General features: G+C 44.1%; 1 protein-coding gene across 1 annotated transcript; it reads right to left on the bottom strand.

The window, feature by feature from the left end:
* Positions 1 to 7,442: 7,442 nt before the first annotated feature.
* Positions 7,443 to 22,516, bottom strand: LOC100273015 (GDSL esterase/lipase). The gene is made up of 5 exons (NM_001147465.1): positions 22,147 to 22,516; positions 20,966 to 21,175; positions 11,210 to 11,358; positions 10,851 to 11,127; positions 7,443 to 8,212 (listed from the first exon to the last, which is right to left on the bottom strand). Exons 1-5 carry the CDS (start codon positions 22,505 to 22,507, stop codon positions 7,908 to 7,910), a joined length of 1,302 nt encoding a protein of 433 aa, NP_001140937.1. The 5' UTR covers positions 22,508 to 22,516; the 3' UTR covers positions 7,443 to 7,907.
* Positions 22,517 to 23,890: the final 1,374 nt, after the last annotated feature.

The raw sequence follows: 23,890 nt of genomic DNA, 5'->3' as shown, positions 1-23,890 counted from the left end.
GGTCAATATACGAAGGCAACAATAAGAAGGAGGAAGTTGCTCGTGGTTATTGCAAGCAAGAGATAATGCTTATCTGATCTGGTTTCTTAGGTGAGAAAAAAGCAGGGGGAGAGGAACAGACTTATGCGCTTCGCATGCAATAAGCAAGAGATATTAGTTTGTTAGGCGAGAAGCTAGGAGTATAACAGACTTATGTGCTTCGTGCATGACGCGAGACAACAGTCGAAACTGGTGCTTTATAGAAGTCACGCACGACAACGGTCGAAACCTAGTGCTTTATAAGAGTAGAGAAATATACATCCCTTATTCTCTCTTCTGCTATATAAAGCACAAGTTTTCATAGTTGTATTTATATATCCTTCCTGCTTTATGCAAAAAGTTATGCACAAATAGACGTTTGAACTTTGGTAGTTGGCTCTACATTCACATCCAACAAACCAATAAAATCCACATATTTTTATATTTTATTAAAACAATGTCTATTTATAGGATATATAGAAACTGTAGCAATGTACGGGCATCTGACTTGTGAATAACAAAAGTATGAGTAATTCAATATTATTCATCGTAATAGAACTACAAATCAACCAATTACCAAGAGACGCTATAGTAGCCTGTTGACGGTGGAAACTCCAAGTATGATAAATTGACAACTATTTGCATCATCAATATATACATGTGTTTTCAGAGGTGGTGAGCCTGCTTCCTATGTAATTCACTCTTTTTTTCGTACGCGCCATTCTAAGGTGGCTTATTGCTCCTTTAGAGCTTATTCGTTAGAGGTGGATATTGGGGGATTCGAGTGGATTAAATCTCTTTTATATTCAACCAACTTTAATCCTAGTGCAACCAAACGAGGTTAATTTGTGATGAATATATAGAATCGGCACACAGTTTCGTGCCTGTTCGGACTGAGATGAGACCAATGACCAAGTTTTCCGGCTTTCAGCGGTCCGCACACATACGATGGTATCTGATACAATGGATCAGCCCAGATGGTCATCAGTTCATACGAAACCTACTTAATATCTGCCACAGTGACATCAAGAGTACGATAAATTTGAACCGGTACTGATCTTAACAAAGAATTCGTGGGAAAAAAATGGGGCATGACTTGATCTCTTCTCCGGCGAAAGGAATCGACATGATATGCATGCCAGTCATCAGCTTAATTTCAATCCAGCAGAAACACCACAACGACAGAGTCTTTCTCCTGAAAAAAAAAACGGGATCCAAATCCTTCCAATAATCCTTTTCTTCTGTGACGTCTGCGCATAATGCATGGTCCATGAATCACGACTCCATCAGGTAGGCAGTAATTTTTCAAGTTCAAGTTTTGACTTTTGAGCGTGACTTTCTAGTTTCTAGACAGTAGAAAGTAGTTAGATTTAGTCTTTAGAAAAGTATTCTTTGTAGAAATACCAGTTCATGCAGTACAGATACTTTGCATCACCTCCCCTAGCTAGTGCTAGCTAGTATGTTAATGGACTGCTGGCTATATATTTACCTGGACGGATGCACACAAATTAAATTTTTCACAAGGACACTGGAAGAAATTCAGCTATACTTAACACTATAAGTAAAATGACGAACCCGTTCAGGCTTAGTTTGGATACTCTGGGATTAGAGTGTTTTGGAGGGATTGGAGAGGGTGTAAATCCCCAATAGATCAAATACTCTCTCAATACATCTCAATCCACTCCAATCTCACTCATTACTAGAGTATCCAAACTAGGCCTCACTGATCGTAGCTAAGCTGTATACTTGTCTGGTCAGTAAGGACTTGTTCCTATGAGTCACATTCATGACTAGAATGAAAACGGCTGCTTTTCGTCCTGTTGGTACTTTTCAACATGCAGTTAGTTGCTAGTCGCGCGCATTGTGAATCTGAAAACAAGCTGAGCTTGCCCCATTGTGAAAGTCACCTTTCATTGAATTGTTCCATTTTCAGGTCATACAGAATTGCCATTTTAACTCAGGCGGCATCTGACCTGATGATACAGATGCTCCTTCCTGCTTATGCGTGCCTTAAAAATATATACGCAAATCCTTTAGTGATTGCCTTTTTTTCATTTTATATAACCCTCCTTGCAGTGAACCACTTAAGCTTGACAAATGTTTGAAGCAATTCATTGCATATGCATTCGACCGTTTCAGCGAATTGTGTGATGATATCACACCCAGAGTTAGACTCTTGACATCTGAATTGGTCATGCCTTGACAATTGACATGCAATGCCAGGGATAAGATTTTAGTGATTCCACAGGATGCTTGACCAAGTTGCAGAGGATTATATAAACAGTACTTGAATAATGTGTCAATTGTTGCTTTGTATAGTCGGTGACAATTCTTTCTTGGACATCTCCATGCCAGGATGCCAACAATTTGAGTGATTCCAGATGCTTGACCAAGCTGCAGAGGATTACATAAATAATACTTGAATAATGTAACCTTGTTATGTTATGATGGAATAATGATTTAGATTGAAATTGGTTTTAAAAAGTGATTAGTATAGCATAGGGTGTTGTGCATGTGTACTAATATATGTAAGAAAAATGGACCGCATCCTATTTCAGTGTTTTTGTGTTTGATGATCAACAAAACCATTTGAACTAATAATGTTTGCTAGTATTTCTGATATTTTCAAACGATGGAGCATGGACTTCGGACAAAGGCAACATGATGATCAAGAATATTAACCCCTCAAAGCAAGACATTAAGAGACTTATTGAAGCTCTTAGAAGATCATGCATAAGTTCAAGACACAAGACAAAAGAAGCCCGGACAAAGAAACGCGAAGAAACAAGCTACACGACAGCGCCAGACATGTCCGGTGGTACACCAAATAAGGCATCGGATAGGTACTATGCCTGAGCTAAAGAAAGAGCTTAAGAACTGAGTACACTAGACACACGGGTGTGCAACCGGATATAACACCGACCACCACATGGGACAAAGCACCAAGAGATGACTACAACATGTACGTGAGGTTTACAACGCACTAGACGTGTCCGATGGTACACCAGACAGGGTACTCAGAGACGTTAAAAATGCAACTGCGTCGTGTACTCACCAGTGTTAACATCAGATACCCCCAAGCTCAACGGTCATCAACAGCTAGTTCTAATGGCTACCTGATGTGTACACACTAGACATGTCCGGTGACTTCAACAGACATATCTAGTGAGTGCGCATAGTTTATGCGTTGTTCTTAATGGCTAGTTTGGATATGGGTGGCTAAAAATATGACACCAACTGGCCATTTGAGGGTTGTGGAGCTGAGAAACAATATTAGAGAGTTGAGACTCTGTTCCTATGGCTCTAGACACATAAGTGCTCAAAGAATCACTTGATGACTAGCTTAGGTGTTTTACAAAGTGCTTAGATTAGTCAGACCATTGTTGTAGTGCTTGCTCTAGGTTAATCCCTAGTTTTTATAAGTGAGGTTAAACATCCTCAACCTCTTGATGCTTGTGTGCACCATTGTATTATAACGAGTGGGGCATCTAGTCTTGCAAGATCACATCAACTGTATTTATAGTGTGGCCATAAGCGTGTACTGGATGGAACAAGGCTCGTAGTGTTTGAGCCAAAAGGTTGAGAGTGGCCATACATTAGGGAGATATGAGAGACGCCGCCAGAACCGGAGCACAACTTGCAAGTGGAGAAGGTTTGGGGCTACCTATAGAGTTACCTGACCAGGAGGTTGACCCTCGTGTGGGCTACCCTTGCATGGGTCTCCAACGAGGATTAATAAGAAGCTTGTGCACTTCTTAAGACCTCAGTAAAAATATCGACGCGTCAATAGGAGTTTGTATTATCATGTTTAATCTTCCACATTTATATTGTTATCTTTGGTTGTGTGTTTTATCTTAAGCTTAGTTATAGGCTAGTGGATAGGTCTAGAACCTAGGTTACAAAACTCCTTTCATGGTAGAGATGCATCTCACATGTGTGTCAGGATCAAGTCTCACATATATAATGACTCAATGTATAGAAATCAATGTCACATCTTTATTATATAATAGAAGTTTTGTACAAAATAGCTAAATAAATTACACCATATGACAACTATCCTCCACAACCATAGTTGATTGGAAGACGACGGTCTAGACCTCTCCGAACTCATCATAGTAGTCTTCCTTCGGCGGTACCTGGTATGATTATAGAAAGGGTGAGCTCACATACGGTCATCGCTCAATAAGTGTGGGAAAGTGTGTATGAGCTCACTTATGGTTGGGGCTCAAGAAGTGTAGTGTAAGGCTTACCAAGAAAAATGGCTGAGGCTGAGTATAAGTAAATACCAACCCAGTTAAATAATAGATCATAATGAAGAATAAATCTCATAATGCAATGCATGACATGTTAAATTTAATTCCATAATTTACTCATGCGAGGGTTTGAGCCGCTCATGAGCGTGAGCACGACTGACGATATACCAGTTTTACACTCTATAGAGGTTGCGCTTCTTTACCCACAAGTGTTGTATCCTGTCTAGCTAGGGTTTGCAAGGCCCTTAGACACCTCCGAGGTGAATGGCTAGGGATTCATTACAAGGCCTTTACAAAGTTCCACTAACATGAGAAAACCTGCTACGGATTCAAGCAAAAGAAAGCATAGGCCTTTTTCCACGGTCGGTAACCCCATCGCAGCTATGCTTGCACGATTCACTCCCCGCTTGCCCCTTTCGGGAAAAATTAGTCAAGGGTGTCTCATTCCACCCTTGTGGTAGCACTATTGTCTCGGGTGCTCCATGTTCCAATTAACATAATGATCTTATCATGTATAATAATAAATCTAACTATAATAGTAAGGCATGATCATAATTCATATTTCACATTAATCCCAAACCTAGGTAGAACAATAGCAAGACTACCCAATAATTCATTTTTATACAAGGTGTAGGGTAAGCAAAACTAGGTAACCTATTATGTCTCATCAATTTAACCTAACAATGCAAGCAGGGTGAGAACATAAAATTTAACAGTTTTATGTCAAAGAATGTGATCAAAGGCAAAACTTGTCTTTTAATTACGATAACCTGATGCTCAGAATCTTCAAATATGGTGCTTCAGATCCACGTACTCTTGCTCGTTTAATCACAGCAATACAAACATATAGGCAAATAATAAAAATTAACAATACATCAAATAAGGAAACAAACAGCTTACTAATATTTTACGCGTTGAGACGAATTTGTGGGTTAAAAAACCACTAAAATCAAACTTAAAATGAATTAGTTATGAATTTTCTAAGTTTCTAGGTTATTTGGATAGTATTTTTACACATAGAAATGATTACCAGATATTGAAAGGGAAATGTGTCCTTGGGCTATTTTCTATATTGTTTTGGTGATTAGATGCACAACACGCTATGTGTGAACTAACATAATATTGAGCAAAGGAATATCTAGATGGATCAAGTGTGGAGGTAAGTTCTAGATACTTAGTCAATTGTTTTATGTGCTAAACATGCTTGTCTAAGTGCCAGGAACTCAATTAAGTCAAATCCATAGAAGGAAAATGAGTTCAGCTGAAACAGCCAGTATTGCACCAGCTGCATGTGCACCGGACACTGTTCGGTGTGCACCGGACACTGTCTGGTGCCCAGGCTGGCCCAACGACGAACTCGCTGCTCTCGGGAATCACCAAGGACGCTACGGCTAAAATTCACCGGATTGTGCGGTGTGCACCGGACTGTGCGGTGAGCCAACAGCGTCCGCGCCAACGGTCGACAGCACGATCGACATGCAATCAACGGGCGACGCACGGCCAGAGGCAACGGTCACTAGGTCGCACCGGATTGTCCGGTGTGCCAAGGGGACCGATGGTTCAACGGTCGGCTTCGCCAAAGAAGGAAACAAATCATGCACTGTTCATGTCCGGTAGTGCACCGGACTGTCCGGCGCGCCAACGGACAGAAGGCAAGAATTGTCTACCAAATGGAGATCCAACGGCTCCTAGCTGCATTGGGGCTATAAAAGGGACCCCTAGGCGCATGGAGCATAATACCAAGCCTCCATTGAACATCCTAAGACGCCTAGACTCCACAAGCACGCATCTGGATCATTGTGTTTGAGATTTGAGCACTTGTTGAGTTGTGAACTCGCTGCGCTGTGTTTGTGTGCTTGTTTCTTGTGTGCGTGTCGCTGTTGTGACTCTAGCTCTTGCGTGTGTTTCTATTCCCTCCTTTACTCTTGTGGTTTTCATTGTGATCAATATTGTTAGAGTGAGAGACTCCAACTTGTGGAGATTCCTCACAAAGGGAACATCTGCTATAAGGAAGAAAATTGTGGTATTCAAGTGGATCATGGGATCGCTTGAAAGGGGTTGAGTGCAACCCTCGTCCATTGGGACGCCACAATGTGGAAGTAGGCAAGTGTTCTACTTGGCCAAACCACGGGATAAAATCGTTGTGCCATCTGTTGTTATTCGTTTGCGATTCTCTCTGCTTCTACTCACTTGATAATTGCTCTAAGTTTAATACTCACCTTGTGAAGAGCAATTAAGTGAAGAAGTCATCTCTTTCTCTCTAGACATAGCAACTTGGTTTTGATTCCACTAACATTTCATAAACCAAGTTTGTGTTATTTAGTGTTGATTTTTACAGGATCACATATTCACCCCCCCTCTAGGTACTCTCAGATATCCTCCACGGTTTTATTCCATTTATTTTTATTGCTTTAATCAAGAGAAGGACGACGTTTTGCATTTATAGATAAGTCGGGGTTTAATTTGTTAAAAACAGGACCTAAATTAAATCTCTCTTAACTAGACTTAGACCGCGGATTGAATCCTCCAAACCCTGAGGATCCTTTTGAATATTAACCACGGTTGAAGAGGTATCCTCTTATCTATTCATGTATGGATCTACGGCTATTGTTTGCAGCTGAACCGTTATGGTTTATCTAATCTTCATCATTCCTAGTCGATCCAACGGCGGACATCCACCCACATCTACTCGACGTCGGAGTATGGCGGCACGCTTGTGCCTCGCGGCGGTGCCATGGCTAGAGCTCATCCAACCCGCGCGGGAGGCCACTAAACCTTATTCCTAATAGAGGTACACGCGAAAAAGGTAAGGCGAGCTAGGTGAGAGGGTTCTCACCACGGATCGAGGCGGCGGACGCTCTGCCCACGCAACAGTGCAGCTCGGTGGCAGAAGTTGTTCTCTGGCAAGCAATTACCAATGCAGCGAAGTGGACTAAAACATCTACGTACTTAGTTCCAGATTAGCGGATGCCTTCTCAGTTTTGAGAAATGCCCAAGATCCTGGGTCCTGCAACATCGTCTACACCGCTCATTTGAGCCTCCAAATGCACTTGAACCCAGGCTGACAGGCTCAGCAAGACCAAATCTTGTCTGCGTTGATGGACTTTGATGTCAACTGCCATTTTACTCAAGAATCAAGACAAGACGGACATCCTAGATTTTTTTTTATTTCGAACAATACTTTTACATTATAAATCAAGCGAGACAATTTGAATCAATGAAGCTACAATGTATATATGCTTGTATCCGTTAAAAGGCAATTGAGACCATATCAAGTACTGCATACATTTCCCTCAGGAGCTGATTTAAAAGATCTAGGTTCCTATATAGTAGTATGACCACCTGCAGAGACTGTCAACTTTCGTTGTCCCTTCTACAGCCTGCAGCAGTAAGCTGCTAAGAAAAACATAGCAGAGCAAAGTAGTGCACTAAGCAATCGCAAATTTCTGCACTACAAACTCCCCTCCCATTTTTTCTCCTCCTCCCAGCAGCCAAGTGGATTGTAGATTGTAGAACTGAATGACCCTACATCGATGGATCTCTTCTCGGCTTTGAGAAAGTGTCCAAGATGTTCGGTCCTGCAACATCATCTATGCTGCCCACTGTAACTCTAAATGCACTTCTTTTACGAGCAGATCAAATAAAAGAGCTCAAAGCATCGTATGACACAGTGTTTGTTGGATTATCTGTACATTGGTGAAGCTGAGAAACTTTGAATTCCGCACCCTTGCAGGTTTCTGAAAGGGGAGGCTTGGCATACCCCCCAAGTACTCCTTGAATGACAACTTTGTAACTCGCCTCAGTGAAGTGTAAGCCGTCCCATGAGATGTATTTTGATGGGTCAGGACACACTGTAGATCCAGGACGCCCGCACAATATTGAAGGGGAACAGTTGTATGGGGCATCACTTCCACAACACGCATTCAATGGGACTGTGAAACCTGCAACAGCATCTCCTATTGCTTAGTAAATGAAACATGGAAGAAGAGAAAAGGTGAATAGAATAGCTGTGTTTCTCTAAGGTTCACTGCATAGCTTCCTTGTGCTGGGTTACTGCAGCCTATTTGGATATAATTGAGCTTCAGTGACACTGTTCAATTATATAACATTTCAGATGATGAGCTATGCTCCACAGGTGTAGGTAACAAAAAAAAAACATTGATTTAAGGATGAGGGCATATATGTATGATGCTGAAATTTATGTCAAATAAGAACACAGAACCAGGCTAGAACTTTGACCAATAATTAGTAACAAAACATTGGATTATTTGTGACTATTTTAGTTTAGTTGCCAGTGTGCCATTCTACAAGAGCTAAGCATACGTAATGAAGCGTTGTAGAACAGCTCAAAATTGATTCTAAGCTCTGCCTGTAGGTTGCAGACTGGATTGACAAGCCATGTTTATGTCTAGCACAGGTAAAGTAGTCCAGTCATAATCCAATTATTACTCCCTCAGTCCAATTTATAGGACGTACTTTGACATAGGGCTATCTCCAGCAATTATCCCATCACATCCCCTGTTTCAAACTTCACACTGTAAACAGTATAATCTACAATGCAAATGTCATATTTTACATGATCTGTTGCGGACAGCCTAACATAGTCTCCTGACTAAAGTTTAGCTGTGTCATATTGGATGTTTGAATGTAAATTACGAGTATTAAATATAGTCTAATTAAAAAACTAATTACACGGATGAGAACTAAACGGAAAGACAAACCTATAAGCTTAATTAGTCCATGATTCACCCATGTTATGCTAATCATGGATTAATTAGGCTTACTAAAATCAACTCGACGTTTAGTGTTCATCTGTGTAATTAATTTTGTTAGATTACATTTAATACTCGTAATTGGCATCAAATGTAACATAGACTAAACTTTAATCGGGAGAACCAAACACTCTGTTACACTTTGACCATTCTTTTATTTTACATTATATTGTTTGTAGTTATAAACTTATGATTATTAAATGACATATTTTGTAACAAATCTAATTGTATCAAGTTGTGTGTTTGCAAGAGAGGTCTGGAGTATTGTGTACCACGAGAGTCGCTTTAACTCTTGGTGGTGCCGAGTTTCTGCAGCCTTGTCTAAAGAAGAGAAGGGGTTTAACTCTTTAGTGGTGTTAATAGCCTCGGAATTTGAAAACATAGGAATGCTTGCGTTTACTAGGGTATAAGGCGTGTTGTACAAAGTGTTGTGTTGTCTATATTGGCTGAAAGACAGCTCTGGTGCCTAGCCGGGGCTTCTGCCCTCCAGGATCTAGTCCTGAACCTCTTAGGGTCGTTTCTAGGGATAGTAGTGTCGGTTGTAATCACACCCCTCCCCCTAGGGCCGTATAATTTTTTTCGGGGGACCTCTTTTTCTTCTTAATGAAATGACACGCATTTCTCCTATGTGTTTCGAAAAAAGTTTATATCATATTGGTTAAAAATTGTTAGCTGAATTATTGCTTAAAGATTGTAAAGTTTGAATCTTGATATGTGTAAACACCTTATAAACTGGATCAGAGGGAGTGGGCGTGAATTATATAAGATTTAAGGGCATGTACAAACTAGAGACCTTGGCTCGGTTTTCAAAGTACAAGAGACAGCTAAGAGATTGTATGATACAATTCTGAGCCTTTAAATCATAAATACAGTTAAGAGACAATATGTATGGAGAATCGTGTAGAGACTTGTACTTTTTTATTTAACTCACTAGAGATCCCTCAAGAGACGGAGTATTAAATGAGGTAACAAGTTATACAAGCTAATCAATAAAGTGATAATAATATTATCTACATCCAACTTAGAGGCTCATCCTGTCTAGAGAAAGCAGGATCCTTGCATATCATTCACGACTTATAGGACCTATCCAAACAAAAATAAAGGCTATATGCTCTGACTAGCACAAACCATCATGTATATCTTGTACATAACCAATTAAGCATCAGTTCTCTATAACTAAAGGTCATCCATGAACTAAACATAACAGAGTTCAAATTCGACTTTGAGATTCATGACTAAGGCTAATGCAAATGAACCAACCAATACTTGACCTACAGCAAATTCCAAAGCCTTCGATAAAAAGAATGCATGGGGCATAATAGATAATACGCAACTGTAAATTCCAAAAACCTAACAAAAGGATACATATGTAAACATGCAAAACAAAATGGACACAGAACAATGATACATATGAAAAAGGTACATGCTGAATCCTCTTCGGGTATGTCCCAAACAATGTGCTGTGCAATCCCACAGAGCAAAAGATCTGAGTTTGACGCAGCCTCTTTGCAAAAAATGCAGGGGCAAGACCTGCCTCAGTTGTTTCATGCCCAAACCCACTCATGTGTGAACCCCCAGCCCTGGGTCTGTCCTTTTTTTAATGTATCGTGCAATCAAGAAATATGGAAGCTAGGTGATACCAAATCTTTGAACATGTGAATGTATTTTCACTTTTCAGGATTTTTGAAATTTTGAAACATTTATGTGTATTAAACAATATAACAGGCGCAATCATCCAATTAGAACAGAAAGTCAACATCAGTTATATTATATGTTTTGTTTGTTTTGATTTGAAAATGGTACTCACCAAACTGGAGTGGGGCACGGAATATGTTCAATGCAGCACCATAGTAATCAGCATAAATGATGGTCACATCAGGGTGAAGATTCCTGAGTTTCTCCAACTCCTCCTGAAGCATCTTATTATGGTACTCAGCAAAATCATTGAGCCACTTAATGCAGCCTGTTTGTTCCTCATAGTAATCCTCTTTTTGGCTCTGAAAGATTGCAAGATATAATGGGACGCACCCTATTGGGAAGTTCCCTGGAACAACTAACTTCTTTGCTCCAAGATTTATAAGATCCTGAAAAATATGCAAACTCTTAAGGCAAATGCATACAGGCTCCAAACATTATCTCGCTGGAAAGGGGAACACACATACATACCGTGATGGCCGAGCTTATGGCACCAACAACATTAGGAACAACTTCATGTAGCTCATCAACAGATTTATCCCTAACGATTAAATGGTTGTAATCATTTCCACCGACCTCTCCCACAAAGAAAAGTGACTTGGAAATTATTTTGTTTTGCTCTGCATACATGTAAAATTTCAGTGGATTGAGTATTCAGAACTCCAAATTCTGCTGTGTGTTCGATGACAACTAATTACATGAAACCAACTGTCAGAAAATCCTTGTCTTTAGAGTGCCCTTTATGCTTTCTATTTAGGTTGTCGTTTATGTTAAATAAGCAGGATAGCAGTTGGCCTGACGCATGCACAGTTCATGTGGGGCAAGTCTCGCGGGCGTGCGCATTAGGCAACATGCATGCATCATGCGTGCCCACACGCTTCAGTTGCGAGTGCACACGTTCCAGTCCTTTGTGGCTCGGTTAGTTGAGTTTAGGTGTTTTTATTTAGTAATCTAAACTAGAAAAGCTGCATTGTTTTTAGCGGCATCAAATCCACTCTCTCATGTTCATATCCAGTTCTTCGCCTCCCAACCTCTCTGGCGACACTTTATCCCGGTTGAGTACCATCAAGTGGTATCGGAGCAACAATCCAAAATGAAGGTATCGGCGTCGCAACCTCCTATCAGGGATGATTCGCGCACACCTCCCCGCCGTCATCGACCACACCCATCCAATCACCGCCACCACAGAGAGGTTGACGCCCACGTTGCACTAACTGTGGGAAAAAAGGGACATTGGGCCAAGGATTATTGGTCCAAGCCCAGGAACAAAGGCAAGGCTCATGTGGCCCTAAAGAGGAGCCCACTCTATTTCTAGTGAGTGTCACGCCACAAAATCTCCCCACCTTCGAGTTGCAGTGCGGTGGTGACAGCGGTGGCAATGATGTGTCGATCCCCACCAACGTGAACGCCGAGGATACCTTCCAGGAGGAGTCAAGCCGGGGGTTGCGCCTAAATTAGCTTCAAAGAGGGTTGATCTTGTTGGAGACAAGTTGTTCGCCTAGATCGAGGAAGGCGAAAACGAGGCGTATCAGTGATGGATCCTCGAAACCGGAGCCACCAGTCACATGACCGGCTCCCGATCCATGTTCTCCGAGCTCAACTACGGGTTCATGATGTTAAGGCCCATTAGGCCCAGGTCTACTGCCTATATATATATTATATAGTCCTTAGGGACTAATCATCATTTGTCAATCCTAAGGTTAGTAACATGGTATCAAGCAGGTTACGATTAGGGTTTTTCCTAATTTTTTAGCCGCCGTCGCGGCCTTCCCATCCTCAGCCGCCGGCCGCCGTCGCGGCCTTCCCATCCTCAGCCGCCGGCCGCCGTCGCGGCCTCCCTATCCTCAGCTGTCGTCCGCCGTCGCGGTCTTCCATCCTCAGCCGCCGTCGCGGTCCCCCCATCCTCCGCTGCAGTCGCGGCGCCGCCGTCCCTGCGCGGATCTTCGTCCCGCGCTGCGGCCCGCGCGGATCTCCGCCCTGCGCTGCGCCGTCGGCTGCGGATCCGTCGCGGCCACCCATCCTCCGCTGCAGTCGCGGCGCCGCCGTCTCTGCGCGGATCTCCGTCCCGCGTTGCGGCCCGCGCGGATCTTCGCCCTGCGCTGCGCCGTCGGCTGCTGCGGCCTGCTGTCGCGGCCACCCGGTGCCGCCGCTCCTGCGCGAACTCCGCCCCGTGCTGCGCCGTCGGCTTCTGCGGCGGCTCCTGCGCGGACTCCGCCCCGCGCTGCGCCGTTGGTTTCTGCGGCGCCATCTCCTGCACGGATCTCCGCCCCGCTGCTCTGCGTCATCCATCTGCGCTGGTCGCCTGCACCGTTGTGGATCTGCCCCGCCACTCTGCGCGGATCTCTGCCCCTGCGCGGATCCTTCTTTCTGCGCGGATCTCTGCCCGTCTGCTGCGCCGTTGCTGTCGCTGCAGTCTCCTGCGCGCTGTCCCCGCAGGCTCCTGCACGGATCCGTCCGGACTCCTGCGTGCCATCAGCCGCACACAGGCCTGTGCACTGTCTACAGCGCCGGTCAGATCTGCTGCTGCAGCCCCGGCCAGATCTGCTGCAGCAGCCCCCGTCAGATCTGCTGCTGTCCTGTGACTTCGCACAGTCTCGGACTCTCGGTACCATCAAGCCAGTTTTTTTTCAGATCTGCTAATCTTCAGCATTTTATTGCTATTCACTATGTCGACCAACGCTATTGTTGTCAATATTGTGCTTGATGGGCAGAATTATCCAGAATGGGCTTTTTGTGTCCAGACTGCATTAAGAGGTCACGGATTACTATTTCATTTGACTGAAGATTCTCCAGTTTTAGCAGCTGATAGAAGCAATGCTGCTGCAATCAAGACTTGGCAGATAAATGATGGCAAGGTAATGGCTGCAATGGTCAACAGCACTAAACCAACTATGATTATGAGTCTGTCCAAATTTACCACTGCTAAGGCTATCTGGTCACATCTGAAGGATCGATTTGTTCAGGATAGTGGTGCTCTTCTACATACCCTTATGCAACAGACTCATGTGATTGAGCAACATGATATGTCCATTGATGAATATTATTCAGCTTTTGATCGGATTATGAGTGCATTGACCTCCATGGTGCCCGCTTGTACCGCTGTGCCTTGTCCAGCCCACAAGTTCATTGACAAGTTCTTTACCTACAGATTTGTTATGGGAGTTCGACCTGAATTTGATTCCCTTCGTGCAAGGCTCCTTCACAGTTCAGATACTCTCACCATGGCTCAGGCTTTGTCCGAATTGCTTGCTGAAGAGACTCGTCTGAAGTCTATGTCCTCTATTACTGGTGTGAGTTCTCATAGTGTGTTGGCTGCTACTCAGAGGTCTAGGAACACTTCCTTTCCGCCTTGTGAACACTGCCAAAAGACCACTCATCGGTCTGAGAACTGTTTTGCTAAGTTTCCAGAGAAGCTGGCTGATTTTCGTGTCTGTCGTGCTACTCGTGGTCGTGGTACAGGACCATCTTCTAGAGGCTCAGTTGCGGTTGCTGCTACTTCATCTGCTGGTGCTTTGTCATCATCTTGGGTTCTTGATTCTGGAGCTTCCTTTCATGTGACATCTGATAAGTCACGGCTGACGTCTACTACACCTGTCACCGAGGGTACTTCTGTTCAGACTGCTGATGGTACTTTATGTCATGTCACCCACAAGGGTTCTCTTTCTGATTCAACTTATACTGTCCCAAATATATTTTTTGTACCTCAATTATCCATGGATCTACTATCAGTTGGTCAAATTACCGATCACAATTGTTTTGTTGGATTTGATGACTCATCTTGTTTTGTACAGGATCGCAAAACAGGGGATGTGATTGGGACTGGCCGTCGCCGTAAATCTTCGCCTCGCCTTTACATCTTGGACACCTTGCGCCTTCCTTCATCCCCTACAACTACACCTCATGTGCTCGCTGCTTCGGGCCCCACGACGTCATTCGCCCAGTGGCATCATCGTCTAGGTCACTTATGTGGATCCCGTCTGTCTACTCTAATAAAGTCAGGATGTTTAGGCTCTACTCATGTTGAGTCTAGTTTTCATTGTAAAGGTTGTCATCTTGGAAAACAAATACAACTTCCATATTTTACTAGTAATTCCCATTCTGCTAAACCTTTTGATCTAATTCACTCTGATGTTTGGGGTCCAGCTCCGTTTGTTTCTAAAGGTGGTCATAAATATTATGTCAATTTTATTGATGATCATTCTCGTTATACTTGGCTTTACTTCATGAAACGTCGCTCGGAATTGCCTTCTATTTACAAGTCCTTCACTCGCATGGTTCACACCCAGTTTTCTGCTACTATTAAAGTTTTTCGTTCAGATTCTGGTGGTGAATTCCTATCTGATCATTTTCGCCAGATATTGACCATAGAGGGTACTCTAGCTCAACTTTCTTGTCCTGGTGCTCATGCCCAAAATGGTGTTGCTGAACGCAAACACCGTCATATTATTGAGAGTGCTCGTACTCTTTTGATATCTTCTTTTGTGCCTTCACACTTTTGGAGTGAAGCTGTTTCCACTGCCGTGTATCTCATTAATAGACAACCTTCATCAAAACTTTCTGGTAAATCACCGGGTGAAGTTCTTTTTGGGACTTCTCCACGATATGATCATCTTCGAGTGTTTGGATGTATATGCTATGTCTTGTTACCACCACATGAGCGGACTAAATTGACTGCTCAATCTGTAGAGTGTGTATTCCTTGGATACAGTCCTGAACACAAAGGCTATCGTTGTTATGATCCATCTACTCGTCGTATTCGGATTTCTAGAGATGTGAGTTTCAATGAAAATCGCCCCTTTCACAACCAGTCTACTCACTCCACCTATTATCCCACAGAATCTACTTCTTTCATGTGTCTTCCTTCCATTCCTCCATCTGAACCATCATCTTCTACATCCACATCTGATATTCTCATTCCCATAACACCACCTTCCACCTCCACGTCATCCACCTCTTTCTCTTCCAAACCACCTATCATCCAAACCTACATTCGTCGTTCCCGCTCTATCCCTACGGCCGGTCCTGATACTGATCCTGTACCTGAGTCTTGTACTAACAACTCTGAGTCTAATGATGTTTTTAATCAGGGATATCGTCTTCGTGATCGTGGTACTATTGAACCTCCAGATCGTTATGGTTTCCCTCGGACTGCTGTGGCAATTGTTGAACCCACTACTTATCAGGAAGCTTCTGGGATTCTTGAGTGGCAGCTAGCAATGATTGATGAATTGGCTGCTCTTGAACGCACTGGTACATGGGATATTGTTCCTTTACCCTCACATGTTGTTCCTATCACATGTAAATGGGTCTTCAAAGTTAAAACAAAATCCGATGGTTCCATTGAGAGGTATAAAGCTCGTCTTGTGGCTCGTGGTTTCCAACAGACTCAAGGACTTGATTATGATGAGACTTTTGCACCTGTTGCACATATGACTACTGTTCGAACCTTGATTGCAGTTGCAGCCTCATCTTCTTGGACTATCTCCCAGATGGATGTTAAGAATGCTTTTCTCAATGGTGATCTACATGAAGAAGTTTATATGCATCCTCCTCCGGGGGTTGATACTCCATCAGGGCACGTTTGTCGTCTCCGTCGTGCATTGTATGGGCTGAAACAAGCTCCTCGTGCTTGGTTTGAGAGATTCATCTCTGCCATCACAGCTGCTGGTTTTTCTTCTAGTGAACATGATCCTGCATTGTTCGTTCATGTCTCTCCAAAAGGCCGCACTTTACTTCTATTATATGTGGATGATATGCTGATTACAGGCGATAACTCAGAACATATTTCTCATGTCAAGCAGCATCTTAGTAAGGAATTTCAGATGTCTGGTTTGGGTCCACTTAGCTATTTCTTGGGCATTGAAGTTCAGCAGACTCCAAAAGGTTTTTACCTGTCGCAGTCCAAGTATATACAAGACCTTCTTGATCGCTCTGGAATTACTGATACTCGCACAGCTGCAACACCAATGGATATTCATTTAAAACTTCGTCCGAAGGATGGGACACCTCTAGCAGACCCCACTCGATATCGTCATATTGTGGGTAGTCTTGTTTATCTCACCATCACCAGACCTGATATTGCTCATGCTGTTCATATGTTGAGTCAATTTGTATCTACACCAACTTCAGTTCATTATGGTCATTTGCTTCGGGTGCTTCGATATTTACGTGGGACACGATCCAGATGTTTACTCTATGCTTCTGATAGCCCCCTTCGGCTACATGCATATTCTGATGCCACTTGGGCAAGTGATCCTGTTGATCGTTGTTCTACTACTGGTTACTGTATTCTTCTTGGATCCTCTCCTATTGCTTGGAAATCCAAGAAGCAAGCGGCCATATCTCGTTCCAGTGCGGAAGCCGAGCTTCGTGCCCTTGCTACTACCACTGCTGAAATTATTTGGCTCCGCTGGCTATTGGCTGATCTTGGTGTCTCTTGTGACACTCCTACACCTCTGTTATGTGATAACTTGAGTGCTATACAGATTTCTCATGATCCAGTGAAGCATGAACTTACTAAACACATTGGTGTTGATGCATCATTTACTCGGTCTCATTGTCAGCAGAAGACTATTGATCTTCAATATGTACCCTCAGAATCTCAATTAGCAGATTTCTTCACCAAAGCACAAACAAGAGCACAACATCAGTTCCACTTGATCAAACTCAATGCTTCAGATCCTCCATTTCCACATTGAGTTTGAGGAGGGGTGTTAAGGCCCATTAGGCCCAGGTCTACTGCCTATATATATATATTATATAGTCCTTAGGGACTAATCATCATTTGTCAATCCTAAGGTTAGTAACACATGAGTCGGTGAGGTTCGACGACAGCATGGTGGTCCAGATCGAAGGGTAGGGGGCCATCCTCTTTACTGGACAAAGGCGACGAACATCGACGGCTGGCTAGGGTGTGCTACATCCAAAGCTTCGGGAAATATCATAAGTCTGAGCCAGCTTGACGAAGGATAGTGTGACATTCACATCCGAGCGGTCTTGTGCATCCACGACGAGGGAGGTCGACTCCTCACAACAGTCAAGCGAAGTGCAAGCCGCCTATACATACTAGAGCTCACGTGGAGCAACTGGTGTGCCTCTCGGCAAAGATGAAGAGACGACCTAGCGGTGGCATGCCAGGTACGGACTTCTTAATTTCCTAGCACTGCATAAGATGGGCAAGGAGGAAATGGTTCACGAGCTCCCCGTGATCGACAACGTCAACAAGCTCTGCGAACGAGTGCATCATCGGCAAGCAAAGACGCATGTCATTCCTCGTAGCAGTGAAGTATGATGCCATGAAGCCATTGGGGCTCGTACACGGAGACCTTTGTGGTCCCATCATGCCACCCATGCCAGGCGGCAAGTCCTCGTTCTTGCTACTCGTCGATGACATGAACCGCTTCATGTAGCTGTAGCTCATCCTGGTCCAAGAGAAAAGTGAAACAGCAGCGATGATCAAGTGTCCAACGTTAAGGTAAGACAGAGTATGGACAGAAGCTCAAGGTATTGCCACAGACCGGGGAGGCGAATTCACGTTGATAGACTTTGCCAAGTATTGCAACAAGCACAACGTTCAGCGCCACCTCATGGCACCCTACTCCCCTCAGCAAAACGAGGTGGTGGAGCGTCACAACCAAGCCATTATTGGCATGGCTCGATCAATGCTCAAGGTGGCGAACATGCCTGGAGGGGCGGACACCATCTAAGGCCTAGTATGGAAAAAAGTACCAATACACCATCTCTGCGTTTTCGATTGCACCGCCTACATGAAGATAATGCACCCCCACGTTGCCAAACTCCACGCTCACGGCCTGAAGATCGTCTTCATTGGCTATAAACTAGGTAGCAAGGCGTATCGCCTCTACGATCTGGCGACATAGTAGGTACATGTCTCCCGAGACGTGACCTTTCACGAGATCACATACTAGGATTGGAGCAAGTGCACTATAGATGGTGGCGACACCGAGCCCTTCGGCGATAAATGCCCAGTCACCAGGCTTGGCGCTGGAGGAGGGCGATTGGTGTCTCTATCACCGGCAGGATCGTCAACGCGGAACACCTGCAGCGAACGCTGCATCAACGCCAGTGGCAAGATCTCCATCGAGGCATCGACATCGCCGTTAGTCTAGCAGGCAGTGGAACACGCGACGCACCAACAACCAACAATGTGATTGACGCGGCCAGCGACGACAACCTAGTGCCAAGGTACCGCACATTGAAGGACATACTTGGCGACGGCTCGCCACCTAGTCTGACTGCAAGGGAAATTGACATCTTGAATCGGTGAGACTTCTACTTGCTATTGATATCTTGCTGGTCATTACAGTTGGGAAATGCATCATATGTATGTAAAGTCCGCATTTCTCAATGGGGAGATCAAGGAGTTTGTCTTCGTCGATCAACCACCAGGCTTCATCGACCCCAAGCATCCTGACAAGGTACTACGCTTACACAAGGCATTGTACGAGCTACGTCAAGCTCCACGGTCCTGGAACATAAAGCTGGACCAAGCACTGATAAGGCTCGACTTCCAGCGGTGCATGGCGGAGCATGGCATGTACACCCGGGGTGTTGGAGACGATTGGCTGGTTGTCGGCGTCAACAGCAATGATATGATAGTCACTGGCAGCAACCGTGAAGTGGTGACTAAGTTCAAGGCAGAAATGAAGCAAGTGTTCAAGATAAGTGACCTAGATTGTTTGAGCTACTACATTGGCATCAAGGTCCATCAGTCCAAGGAAGGCATCATGGTCAACCAAAGGAGCATATGCCAACAAAATTCAGAGCATGTCGGTATGCTCAAGTGAAATCCATGTCGCACGCCCATGGAAGCCCATCTGTGACTGAGCAAGAATAGCGACACACTAGGAGTTGACGCCACCCACTACCGAAGCATCGTCGAGAAAAACATGTCAAGGTATCTGGCTGGCAAGACTTATGTCTGAGCTGTAGAGAAAAGAAGCAGCAGCACTAGTGATCATGGTGGACAACAGGTCTACTATCTCCCTGATAAAAATTCCAATGCTGCACGATCGCAGCAAGCATATAGAGGCCAGGTATCATTACATAAGTGAGTGTGCTAAAAATGGGCTGATCCCAGTCGAGCCTATCAGTACAAGGGAGCAGCTGGGCGACATATTCACCAAGGCTTTGAGTCGCCAGAAGTTCAAGGAGCTGTGTTCCAAGATTGAGATGAAGGAAATAAAGTAAGAAGACAGCAAGCCTTAGGAGGAAAATGTCAGATAATCCTTGCATGTCTTTAGAGTGCCCTTTAAGTTTTCTATTTAGCTTGTTGTTTAAGTTAAATAAGCAGGATAGTAGTTGGTTTGACGCATGCACAGTTCATGTGGGGCAAGTCTCGCGGGCGTGCACATTAGGCGACATGCACACATCATGCGCACCCACACACTTCAGTTGCGCGTGTGCATGTTCCAGCCCTTAGTGGCCTGGTTAGTTGAGTTTAGGTGCTTTTATTTAGTAATCTAAATCAGAAAAGCAGCACTGTTTTTAGCGGCACCAAAATTCTACTTTATCCCATTCTCGTGTCCTGCTCTTTGCCTCCCAACCTTTCCAGCGACACTTTGTCTCGGTTGAGTGCCAACACCAACTACGGGCACACAATAGTGATCAATGTTTTTTTGCAATAATATCATTAATTAATACAGCTAACTGTATTAGGTAAAACAGTCAAATGAGACAACATTCAATTCAAAACTTGATAAAGATTTTATGCTTTCCCTTGAAAAATCAGAAAGTGATTACTATCGAATTTCTTGGCAATTGTAACAAATGTCTTGGTGCTCAAAACAACCATAATTCCCACCCACATGCCTGTCATAAGTTTATAGCAAGCCACCAGATCACATTTCAAACTTAAAAGCACATGTTGACCCCTAAAGAAGGCTCAAGATAGTAATTTTTGCTTCTCATGTACCAAGCGTGAGTTTGCTACAAGTCAATTACAATTTAGCAATCATAAAATAAGCAAAAGACAGTGCTTTCTAACAAGTCACAAGTTGCAAACAGTAGCTTTATCCAGTTAGGCAGCATGTTTTTCAGCATGCCTGCAACTACTTCGTCATATTTATTAGCATAATGCCAAAGTCACCAATCAGATGTTTCACTGACATTATTACTAAATCTGTTAACAAGTAATGATTCCATTTCATCAATCACCTTGCAGAAAAAGGAACTGTGACCAAACAGATAACTCAGGAAGTCACTTACCTGTCTCCAACGGTGCAATGGATGTGAGAAGCTTCTTGAACCATTGCATCTGCTCATCAAGGGAGTGAGGCGTCCATGTAGGCTCCACGCCGCGTTCACGGAAGAACGAGCCATTGAGGGCAGTTGCCCCGCCGACCGCAAAGTTTGCACCATTCTGGAAGTCCCCGCCGCCTAGGTATGGTGGCACATACGGCAGCCCAAATGCCTCCGCTGAATGTAACAAGAGAACAAATTCATGTCAAGAACACAGTTAGGACAGGACAAGTATCAGATGTGGAAACATGAAAAGGCACAGAAAGATAAATGAGTGGGAAATGAAAGGCTGATATAATAAGTGTTGACCACGTGATGAGTGCCACCAATTTAACTGGTAGTTGGAGCTACCAATTGTGTGCTAGTTCAAGGAGATGATGCCACCAGTGTCGAGTGGTTGGGGAGAACTGGGAAAGGCAACCAAACTTATGTTGATACACCCTGTATAAACTGCGTATTTGCACTAGAATGTTTCTTCCCAGCTCTTGAGATCTCCAGATTTCATCATATGTGACTAGTATATAATATTAGAAAAGGCAGAAAAATGGTTGCAGCTGCCTATAATTCATGAATTCTGAAACCGAGCATGTTCTCGAATGTGCTTAGCAAACATTTCACTGACCCCATATGGACGTTTCCAGCTGCAATTAGAAGACCTGTTTTTGTGTAAACCCCACAGTTAACAAATTCCCAACCTCAGTGGGAGGAACATATTCTCGCTGGAGAGAGGGTCCAAAAAAATAGCAGAACTCAACTGGCCATAGTATATTTGCCTCAACACCATGGCCCTGGCGGCGCCTCCGAAAAAGGACCGATGACCAGACTATTGCTTGAAGAAAAATCAAAGGACTAGCGACTCCCATCTCCTGCTATCACATGGTGGACGAGTACGCGGCAAGAAAGGAAGGGAGGAGGAAGATAATAAACAATCTAAGTAGGCAGAGTTGACACCAGAAATACTGTTTATTTCTGCGAAATGTAATATTACTGTAGGAAATAAATCCATAGAGGAGTGAGATTGAATTCGCACGGAGGAGCCCTGGAGATTCCATCCCCATTAATCAGGACGAGGGTGAGGACGAGCAGCAAGCGCTAATAACAAACACGTAAAGCAAGGAGAGGCTTGGCGCGACGAGGGCGGAGGTTACCGAAGAAGTCGAGCAGGTTGCGGCCGTCGGAGTAACGGCCGGAGGGGCGGCCGAAGAAGGTCTGGCCGTAGGGAAGGTTCCGCGCGGGGTCCGGGAAGTCATCGGGCACGGAGAGCAGGAAGTTGCCGGTATCCGTGAGCGAGTCTCCGAAGCTGAACATCCGGTCGAAGCAGACGCTCCCTCCTCCCGCTTCCGCTCCCGCCGCCGCCAACACCACCACCAGAACCCCCGCAAAGAGCAGAGCCGCCCATGGCGGAAATGCCATGGCGAAACGACGGGCCGCGCCGATCCGGAGCAGAGGGCGAGTTCCAGACGAGGGAGAAGGGGACGGGGACGGAGACGGCGCGGTGGCCGTTGACATGGGGTGGGGGGAAGAGGGGGACGGACAGGGAAGGAAGACGGAGGAGGGGCCGCGGTTTTAAAGGGAGGAGACGACAGAGCCATCCATTGATCTGCACGATTTTTTTCCTGTAGAAAAAACATTGTTTTGGGGATTTGCACATTTTTTTTCCTGTAGAACAATATTGTTTTGATTATAGATTGTACGGTTTATATAAAGTAAGAAGCGAAAATGAGTAAGCTGTTGAAGATAGACTAATTAGAGAAAAAATCATTTTTCTAAAGTCTTGCTTGGTTTCTATTAGTTATAGGACTAAACTTTATTCTCTATCTATTTAGTTTCAGTGAATAAACATGTTCAGAACACATTAAATGTACTAGAGAAAGACTGAAATACGTCTTGTATGCTTAAAATGTTATGGGGAGAGAGCAATAAATGAATGACATAGAGAGAATTAAACATGTTTTAGTACCTTTTAGGTGCACTTTGAGGGACTAAAGTCTAGCGACAATTAGAGTGTGTTTGGTTTGGCTTTTAGCTTTGGCTTTTGCCCCCTAAAAGCCAAAAGCTAAACCAAAGGTCTGGATCTAGAAAGCAGCTTTTTCTAAAAGCTGACTTTCTCGCAGTGTAAAACTGAAAGCACTCCTGGACCTGCTTTTAGTGGCTTTCGGATGAAACTGTAAAAACAAATATCGAAGAACTTTTAACGGCTTTTAGTGGTTTCCACCAAACGGTTTTTAGCTTTTTAACAGCTCACAGCCCACAGCAGCTTTTTCCACAGCTCACAGCCCACAACAGCTTTTTTCACAGCCACAGCCCAACCAAACAGACCCTTAGTCTCTACTTTAGTTATTTCGTTTGATAAAGAGGGACTAAAAACTAGAGACTAAAGATTAGTCCCTAAAACTAAACGGGGTCTAAGGCTATAGCCAATAGATCGTGTATAAGACCATGCAATAAAATGTTTTGCACTATAGAGTACAATGTTTACCAAGTGGAGTTTGAGATGAGAGATAGAGTGATTTAGACCTGAGCATGGACCATCTAACCTGACCAACTCGATCCGACCAATGCAACGGGTAGGCATGGGTCATGGTTTTTTATCCGCAAAAATCCACGGATCGAATACGGGCCAAGATTTTTGACGAAAAATGATCCACGTGAAAAAACCCCGACTCAACCAGAAAAAATCCGACCTGACGCGTCCCATGAGGAGGCATAGGCCAACTCGGCCAAACTCAACACTATGTGCAGGTCCGATGCGGGCCGTGCCAAACGACCCATGACCTGATTCGACCCGAGGTTTGAACACTAGGGTGAGTAAGCTGTTGTAGTTAGCCTTACAAATGTTTATTACTTTAGAGTCAAATGCATCAACGTTCCTCGAACTCCCACACTCAGAAA

Source organism: Zea mays, chromosome 3 (genome assembly GCF_902167145.1).
Source record: "Zea mays cultivar B73 chromosome 3, Zm-B73-REFERENCE-NAM-5.0, whole genome shotgun sequence".
Classification (NCBI taxonomy): domain Eukaryota; kingdom Viridiplantae; phylum Streptophyta; class Magnoliopsida; order Poales; family Poaceae; genus Zea; species Zea mays.
Note: the sequence above shows the minus strand (reverse complement) of the source record. Positions and strands in the feature narration are given on the sequence as shown.

Excerpts from the sequence above, each read along its gene's own strand:
- LOC100273015 (NM_001147465.1), bottom strand. The coding sequence starts at position 22,507 with ATGTCAACGGCCACCGCGCCGTCTCCGTCCCCGTCCCCTTCTCCCTCG. Across the intron at positions 11,359-20,965 it reads CATTGCACCGTTGGAGACAG|AGCAAAACAAAATAATTTCC; the intron begins GTAAGTGACTTC and ends ACATGTATGCAG. Across the intron at positions 11,128-11,209 it reads CCATAAGCTCGGCCATCACG|GATCTTATAAATCTTGGAGC; the intron begins GTATGTATGTGT and ends CATATTTTTCAG.